Genomic DNA, 9,146 nt, shown 5'->3' on the forward strand with positions numbered 1-9,146 from the left:
ATATGGGTCCAGATCCCTAATGAGCAAGCCAAAGGCAACAGTGGCAAGGACAAACTCCCTATGATGGTGGGGATTAGGAAGAAACCTCGGGAGGACCAAGACTCAAAAGGGAACCCATCCTCCATTGGGCAGCCCGTTAATACAAGTCCGTATTTGCAGACAAGGGGTGGTTCTGCAGTTATAGTTCTTGTTCCCCAGCCAGACACAGTAGACACAGTCCCTTCAGTGTAGATGGTGAGCCTCAGGTGGGAGCTAGCATCAGCACGTCCTCTTGCGGCAATGGCACATCCAACCCCGGCATCAGTACATCCACTGGCAAGCCAGACCATCTCCCAGGTGCTTGTAGGTGCTTGCATGCAATCGTCTTGGGTAGAAGCATGCAAAAAGATAGACAATACAGACTGAGTGTGTGGACATCAATTTAAACCACCATTGATTTAAATGTACATAGCTCACGTGCCAGTGATCAGAATGTGGCTCCGGCAGAGTAATCTATAGCAGCATAACTAAAGGGAGGGGTTCAGAGGTGACCACAGTCATGAGGGCTCACTGAGACATTGCTTTCCAGTCAAGTCATTGTCACAACTAGAGTGATGCCACGATACAGCTGGATGACAGCATCAACATCTCAGATTACCAGAAATCGCAACGTCTGGGGGCCCCCGAGCCCCACACCTTATACAGGGGGAATATGTGGGACTAATATGATCAAATGTTCTAGCCTTCTAGAACAACTTCTAGAAGTTGTAGCTTCTTTATGGACTGTTTAGAGCATCCAATTATAAGACCATTACAGTAGTCCAATCTTGATGAGACAAAAGCATGGACCAGCTTCTCTGCATCAGCTAATGAAAGTAAATGTCTCAGCTTGGCGATATTACGTAAATGGAAAAAGGCAGCCTTCGTGACATTGCATATATGTGTGTCAAATGAAAGATCCGAATCAATAGTGACAACTAAGCTTTTTGCGGTAGATTTAGGTGTTACTGAAAAACCATCTAGGGTAAGGGGAATATCAGCCTAATTGCTAATAGCAGCTTTAGGCCCAAGAATCAGCACCTCAGTCTTTTTGGAATTTAGTTGAAGAAAATTAGATGCCATCCAGTTTTTAATGTCCTGGACGCAGTCCTCAATCTTGAAAGTATTAGTGATATCATCCAGATCGGAAGATATATACAACAGAGTATCATCTGCGTAGCAATGGAAGCTAATACCATGCGAATAATAGTGCCCAGTGGTAGCATATATAATGAGAATAATATGGAGCCCAGTACAGATCCTTGTGGGACACCATATTTTACCTTAGAACGCTTTGAGCATTCGTTATTTATTAGTACAAATTGGTAACGATCTGTCAGGTAGGACCTGAACCAGGAGGGGGCTTGACCTCTTATGCCAATGAGTGTCTCCAGCCTGTTAAGTAGAATATTATGATCAATGGTGTCAAAAGCAACACTGAGGTCTTGCAGTATGAGAAAAGAAATGTGTCCTTTATCAGAGGATATTAAGAGATTGTTCAGTACTTTAGTAGGGGAGACCGGGGTAAGTTGAGCCACTTTTTACATTTTTCATCATAGCTACATGTTGAAGCCATTTTTGCATCCAGTTAACACACCATACCAAAGTTCAAAGTGTACTGCTACTATCTGAGCAAAAACCAATTGATAAGCTTTAATGCTTAGAGAGATATTGCCTCTTAAAATTTTTTTTTTCAAGCGGCTCAACTTACCCCGTGCACGGGGTAAGTTGAGCTACTATGCGGGGTAAATTGAGCCAGCACAAAAGAATGTCAGGTTAACAAGGTGAACAACTTTATTAGAAAAACAACAATCAGTTCAAGTGAAATTGACTTCAAATTCTCCTCCTTTTTACCTCGAATCAAGTGAATATAAATCAAGTGGGGGTGTCTATTGTGGTTGTTGTAGTGAAGGGAAGAAGAACAGAGAGGGGATTGAGATGGGTAGATGGAATACAGAGGGATGGGTAGATGTACAGAGGGAATGGCAGCTATTCAATGTTAGATATAACAACAGTAGGCCTAGGCCTACAAGAACAACTTATTCATTAATTTACCTGGCTAAAAATCAGTAGGCCTATTATATACATCAACCATCCAATATCATGGTCATGGGGTCTTGGATGGGATAGGGGACTTAAAAACAGTAAGCCTACAACATGAACAACTTATTCATTAATTTACTTGGCTAAAAATCAGTTGGCCTATTACATATCCATTAACTATTCAATATATCATGGGATGTTAGATGTGATAGGGGACTTAAAAACAGTAGGCCTACAACAAGAACAACAATTCATTAATTTACCTGGCTAAAAATCAGTAGGCCTATTATATCCATTAACCATTCAATATATCATGGGGTGTTGGATGGGATAGATAGATGGATAGAGAGGGGGATAGGTAGACAGCTAGATATAGACCCTACAATATTACAGTCAGTGGCTCAACTTACCCCATATCTAATGGCTCAACTTACCCCGTGGCCACCATTGTGTAGAAAAGTGCTAATAAAGTGGATTATGCTAATCAAAAATATTTTGATTAGGATTCATATCATAGCTTAGAAAGCCAAGAATTGAAACCTAATGTGTCTACATGTTATTCTATTTTTTTCTTCTCTAAATCATCTTCATTATGGGCACACATGGAATTTACAAAAAGAGCTTAAAAACACATTTTTATAAATATCTTCCTCACCTTGTTTGACATGTGGTTCTCCTCTTCACATGTGTAAGGAAATGGCCCCACCCACTTTTGAATGGGGTCACATGGTCACATTTGTGTACCGTTTTTTAGAAACAGTGGGTGGCTCAACTTACCCCGTGGCTCAACTTACCCCGGTCTCCCCTAAGCGCCGTTTCAGTGATGTGATGGGGTCTAAATCCAGACTGAAATAACTCTACATGTTCTGTCTGTAAGAAGGAAGAGTTATGAAGAAACTACTTTCTCTAAAATTTTGGATATGAGTGACAGATTAGAGATTGGCCTAGTTGGACAGTTCCTGATGATTAAGAACAGGTTTTTTAATTAGCAGCTTGATGACTGCAAGTTTATATGAACTGGGAATGTAGCCCAGGCTCAGAGAATAGTTAATTATAGTAAGCAAGGGTTCTACATTGCTATGCAGTAATTCTTTAAGTAGGTTGGTTGGTACGGCATCTAATATGCATGTGGAGGGCTTAGCAGAATCCACCAATGAAATAAGCTCCTCACGACTAATTGGGCAGAAGAACTCTTAACAGGGCATCAGAGCTGACCAGACAGCTGTCAAGGTGCATTGGCATGTTGACAGGCTCTGAGATGATACTTTCCAGTAGTCATTGGGAGAGGTTACTACAGGTGTTTTGGAATGGGTACAATCACACAATGTCGATGAGTTTGATGAATGCAGGGACCTTGCATGATGATAGAGGTTGAAGATGTGTGTAGACTGAAGTTCTTATTTGTTGAGAGGAGTTTAGATGGTGTGGAGTCCAGGGTGTGTAATGTCCTTCATGATGGTTGGCACAGTTCAACAGTGTGAAAACCCTAACCCTAATCCTAACCCTAACCCTAACCCTAGTCAGCACAGGCCCGGAGTGCATGCCAAGCTGCCTTCCGTGAGTTGAGGCTATTATTTTTATAGTAGAACATAAAAATTATTTGGTGGACCAGGAAATTACAACTTTAGTAAGAACACTATGGTGGATACAGGAAAGACTGAATGAAATAAGACTTTTCTCTGCATAAAAATGAAATATCAAACTAACATTTTCATTATTTAATTAACATTTTATTCAGCAAAACATCCACTCATCATAGAAAATGGTATAAAAATGTACAAAATGTAATACCATTCTCATATTCGTAAAAATGTGTTAATTCAAAGTAAAATTATATGAAAAATCATTCATTATTTCACGATGTTTGCATCATGAAATTTAAACGAGTATGACGAGAACATGTTGATTTGACCTTTAGGAAACAGAACACTTTGTGAAGTCCCAGTTATAAACAAGTTACGTGGTCTTTTAGTGTGATTAACAGGGAGTCCTGTGGACATTCCAGGTTCAGAAAGTAAAACTCCTTCCCAGGATTTTACTCAAGTTTGCTGGATTTTCTAATTAGTGCAAGCCAGGTAAAATTAATGGAATCAACACAATCCAAGAAGCCTGAGCAAAATCTTGGTTAGGACTTTTACTTTCTGATCCTGGAATGTCCACCTCTGGCTGTGGGTTATCGGACCAACTGAAACGCTACTGATATTGTGTGAAGTCATCAGCAATCGTCCAATGTGCATGTCTGACAAGTAGTCAATTCACATTTGCAAAATAAAGGTCTTCGTATAGATTAATAATATGAATTCAGAATAAAAAAACACAACCCCCCCCCAAAGAAAAAAACAACGTAGATTGATATTGATTGGGATTGATTTCCCTCCCAAGTTAAACACAACTTTACTTATTTCAGAACTGAAACACGAAAATCACTGCTACGATTTTATAAAACTTTTATTTTGAAAACAATAAAACTACATTGCTTATTATGTTACATGTGCAAGGTTACACGTGAGTGGATACTGCCACTGTGTTACTTGTTAATAGCTAACTATAGATATTTTTATATTGGCTATTTGTACTGATTTGTTAGCCCGCTAATAATATAAATTATAACCCGTTCATTTTCCCTGGACAAACCACAGCACAATTTCTAAGTTAGCATTTAGCCTTAGCTAATGCTACTGTGACAGTTAAATTGACAAGTTTGTTGTCTTGTTCTTTCATGGCTTTGTAGCTGAATCTCTCGTCCAGACACGATGTCTGCCAGCACGTTTAGACTTTTAGCCTTTTCTGTCCAAAAGCATTTATCTCGAAGCGCCCATAAATACAGATGCTATTGCTCAGTGTCTGTGGTGAACACTTCTCCTGATGAGACTGACGAGACGAGAGTGAGTGCATTTAAGACCAAGGTGTCGTCTGGTCCGACTTTTCACGACTTTATTAAGAGTTCTTCAGGAAGATCAGCCGACACGCCAACGGAACATGAGGAGTCGTATCTTCCTGAAGAAAGGAACCTGGCGCAGCTGCGAAAAGGTTTGCAACTGCATTTCTTGCCATGATCGCTCCCAATCACGTTCTAAGTTTTTTACTCTCACGCTGGTAGTCGTTGGCAATTAAATCTTTATGTAATTTTTTGGCAGTGTATTTTGAAACGTACGGCTGTCAGATGAACGTCAACGACACTGAAATTGCGTGGTCCATTCTTCAGAAGGGAGGCTATCTTCGGACCAACGAATTGTCGGAGGTAAGATTCAGTTCCTTAACCAATGACCCTTTTATGACCACAGAACTTCCTTTATTTTAATCCTTTCATTCGCATCTTCACACCTTTCTCACACAGGCAGACGTGGTGCTTCTTGTCACTTGTTCCATAAGGTAGGAAATGATTCTGTTTTTGTATTTTATATAGTGAATCTACATGTTGCCAATCCTGTGCAATTAGGCATTAGTACTTGGCTTCTGAGATATTTTGTAATGCTGTCTGTCTAGGCAAGGCAAGGCAAGTTTATTTATATAGCACCTTTCATACACAACGTTCATTCAAAGTGCTTTATTTGTCTAAACAAATTAAATTGGTTCTTTGTGGCAGGGAAAAGGCAGAGCAGACCATCTGGAACAGACTCAAACAGCTAACAGTGCTCAAAAAGAAGCGTCTGAAGAACAGTGCTCCATTAAAGATTGGAGTCCTGGGTAACTTCTCATTTACCCATAATCCTTCAGTCTCTTTCAGATGTACCTCTCAGCCTCAAGTGTGTGTGCGTGCACGTGTGCGTTTGTTTTTATGTATGTGTGCTCATGTGCATGTGTGTGTGCTTCTTGTCCTTTAGGTTGCATGGCAGAGAGACTAAAGACAGAGTTGTTGGAGAAGGAGAAGGTGGTGGATGTTGTAGCAGGGCCGGATGCCTACAGAGACCTTCCCCGCCTCCTTGCCCTAGCCCATGGGGGTCAGAGGACCAGCAATGTCCTACTGTCCCTGGAAGAGACGTATGCTGATGTCATGCCTGTTCACTGTTCAGGACACAGTGCCTTTGTGTGAGTGTCCCACTGTTTAGTACATCTAAGACCATAGCAACATGCGGTTGGTTTATAACAGAAGTGTTACAACAGCAAAACAACTCTAACTTAACTCAGGACAACTGTTTGATAAAACTGCATATTTGACAATGGCATTGCGGTGCATTTTCAATCAATCAATCAATCAAATTTTATTTATATAGCGCTTTTTACAACAGTTGTTGTCACAAAGCAGCTTTACAAGTGCCGAGTCCTAGCCCCCAGTGAGCAAGCCAAGGGCGACAGTGGCAAGGAAAAACTCCCTAGTTTTTGCATGAGGAAGAAACCTTGAGAGGAACCAAGACTCAGGGGGGGAGCCCATCCTCCTCTGGCCGACACCGGTCACCATGACAACAACAACAATATTTTGTCCCTCTGTGGCGGCTGTAGGTCAATCATGCGGGGCTGTGACAACATGTGTAGCTACTGCATTGTGCCGTTCACCCGGGGGAGGGAGAGGAGCAGACCATTGACCTCCATACTGGAAGAAGTGCGCATGTTGTCTGATCAGGTCAGACTGTGTGTGTGTGTGTGTGTGTGTGTGTGTGTGTGTGTGTGTTTGTGTGTGTGCGCACGCACATTCTGTCCTTAGTCGTTTCTGCCAGTGAAACATGGCCAGACGTGGACTCTTTAAGTATGTGAAATGATCACGGCTGTAGGGGGTAAAGGAAGTGACCCTGCTGGGTCAGAACGTGAACAGCTACAGAGACGTGTCCGGGGGCGGGGCCGACAGTGCGGGCTCCAGTTCACGCCTCAGCCAAGGTTTCAGCACGGTGTACCGCCAGAAGCACGGAGGACTGCGATTCGCAGACCTGCTGCACCGCGTCTCTCTCGTAGACCCTGACATGAGGATCCGCTTCACCTCACCACATCCCAAAGACTTTCCTGATGAGGTGTGAACCTGAGAGTTGAACTATGACCTATGACCAGTGCTGGGAAAATCGCTTTTAAAATGGATTTCACTTCAGAACATGGAATACAGAGCACATAATACAGGCTGATAAATTTAATCCCAGTGAGTAACATTTCAAACGGTCTTGGACAATGTTGTAGTAATCCCAATTTCTTTAAAATCTATCACTCATGAATCTAATGGCATGTTTTCAGGTACGTTCAAGTACATGCGCTCTGTAATTTGTAGTGAAATACATTTTAAAACTTTGTTTCTTATATTCTGTTTTATCCTGGCCACTTATCATGTGCAAATCGTGTTCACATACTGTTTTAAGCAGTAGGTTGTGTAGTAATTTAGGATCTATACATACGGTTGAATGCGGTCGAAAAGACCATAAAAGATTTTTTGTTGTTCAGACTGAAAAAGCCCAGGTAGATCTGCTACTGTAGTCAGCCTGCGCTGTTTTTGTTCAACGAGTGCTTTTGTGTTCCCCGAAGGTGTTACAGGTAATCCAGGAGAGGAGAAACATCTGTAAGCAGATCCACTTACCTGCTCAGAGTGGCAGCAGTAGAATCCTGGAGGCCATGAGGCGTGGGTGAGAAACTACGACTCTCACCACAGCAGCAGTTTGAGATTCATCTGGTCGTCTTAAACCTCTTAATGTCTAATGTTGCAATACTTTAAGATGTTATGCTCTGGGATGTTTTTGTAGGTATTCCAGAGAGTCCTACCTTGAACTGGTGGAAAACATTCGAAAGATAATACCAGGTATCCCATCCTTACCAATCTTTCAGTATGTTATTATGAAACTTGTATTATTGTTTTTAAATTATTGTAGTCATAATTGAAGACTATGTTTTGTGGGAATGGATAACTATATACGACTTATTTCTGCAGGGGTTAGTCTTAGCAGTGACTTCATCACGGGCTTCTGTGGGGAGACAGAAGATGACCACCAGCAGTCTGTCTCTCTGATCAGAGAAGTGGGCTATAATGTAGCCTTCCTGTTTGCCTACAGCATGAGGAAGGTGAGATCATATTTTGTCATAGTCTTTACCACAAAAGAGCCCAAAAACTGAGGGATCTTCCCTGCTGTGTGTGGTGTATCTGTTAAATGGATCTATTCCGATTCACCACACATACCACATTTTGTCTTTTTGAAGAATTAAAAGGTTGTTAGCTGTCAGTTGAGCTTTGCCTTCAGATTTGAACATGGGTTCACTTCACCTACAGAAAACTCACGCATACCACCGTCTTCGGGATGACATCCCAGCTGAAGTGAAGAAAAGGCGCCTGGAGGAACTCATATTTGCGTTCCGAGGGAAGGCGGCTAAGATCAACAGCACGCTCGTGGGCAGTACACAGCTCGTCCTAGTGGAGGGGGTAAGTACTACACTGGGATTGAGGGAGAGGGGTGGTACTTAAATATTCTAACGAGACCATGAGCAAATGAGATTGTCTGTTTGCTTTATGCACTAGCTTTGATTCTCTTCATATTATTGGTGTTTTGATGCACTAGAGTGCAGGTGCTAATACCCTAAAACTGCATTTCTCATGTAAATGTCTGCTAGGGCCCTTAGTCAAGCCTTTTGTTATTGGAGAAATGCCACTTGCTGCTTTTAGTTGACTGATTCCATTTTCTGCAGGAAAGTAAGAAGTCGTCTCAGGACCTTTGTGGTCGGAACGATGGAAATGTGAAGGTCATTTTCCCAAGAAAGGATATACTGTCTCGTCTCACGGATGCCAGCCCTGTCCCTGTTAAAGCTGGAGACTATGTACTGGTGAAGGTGTGCTCTTACCTCTGCTTGCTTCACCTACATGGACTCTCACATTTCCAACACGTATACATGGGCTGTGTGTACAGTCATGGCTGTGTATTATATTAATTATTTGTGACTACTCTCTTCTCCACAGATTACCTCAGCAAACTCCCAGACCCTGAGAGGCCACGCCTTCAGCCATGCCTCCCTGAGTGATGGTGGGAAAGGGACAACCCAGCAACCTCTGAATGGACAGACAGTTGTGTGTTAGTCTGCAGATTCATCTCATAATATCAGGACTGTGTGGGTGTGTGTGACTCGTAGGCCTTCATAGCTCCAGTTCTGCTTTGTTCACCCAGCCAACCCCCCTGCTTGTTGTC

The 9,146-nt window shown here is 42.1% G+C and overlaps 1 protein-coding gene across 2 annotated transcripts; it reads left to right on the plus strand.

Moving 5' to 3' along the window:
- The first annotated feature begins 4,535 nt into the window (after positions 1-4,535).
- On the plus strand, positions 4,536-9,053 carry cdk5rap1 (CDK5 regulatory subunit associated protein 1). Of its 2 annotated transcripts, XM_076994272.1 has the most exons (13): positions 4,536-5,091; positions 5,199-5,302; positions 5,399-5,433; positions 5,648-5,748; positions 5,886-6,090; positions 6,502-6,622; positions 6,771-7,004; positions 7,504-7,601; positions 7,719-7,774; positions 7,904-8,034; positions 8,240-8,389; positions 8,653-8,793; positions 8,921-9,053. In XM_076994272.1, the coding sequence occupies exons 1-13, from the start codon at positions 4,815-4,817 to the stop codon at positions 9,035-9,037; spliced, it is 1,770 nt and encodes a 589-aa protein (XP_076850387.1). In that variant the 5' UTR covers positions 4,536-4,814; the 3' UTR covers positions 9,038-9,053. The 2 variants fall into 2 exon arrangements, with proteins under 2 accessions (XP_076850387.1, XP_076850388.1); XM_076994273.1 differs by lacking the exon at positions 6,771-7,004.
- Positions 9,054-9,146: the final 93 nt, after the last annotated feature.

Source organism: Brachyhypopomus gauderio, unplaced genomic scaffold, assembly GCF_052324685.1.
Source record: "Brachyhypopomus gauderio isolate BG-103 unplaced genomic scaffold, BGAUD_0.2 sc138, whole genome shotgun sequence".
Classification (NCBI taxonomy): Eukaryota; Metazoa; Chordata; class Actinopteri; order Gymnotiformes; family Hypopomidae; genus Brachyhypopomus; species Brachyhypopomus gauderio.

Bases quoted from the DNA above. Each gene is read 5' to 3' on its own strand.
- cdk5rap1 (XM_076994272.1), top strand. From the start codon at position 4,815: ATGTCTGCCAGCACGTTTAGACTTTTAGCCTTTTCTGTCCAAAAGCAT. The intron at 7,005-7,503 runs GTGTGAACCTGA...TGTTCCCCGAAG, and splicing joins CCAAAGACTTTCCTGATGAG to GTGTTACAGGTAATCCAGGA. The intron at 7,775-7,903 runs GTATCCCATCCT...TTATTTCTGCAG, and splicing joins CATTCGAAAGATAATACCAG to GGGTTAGTCTTAGCAGTGAC.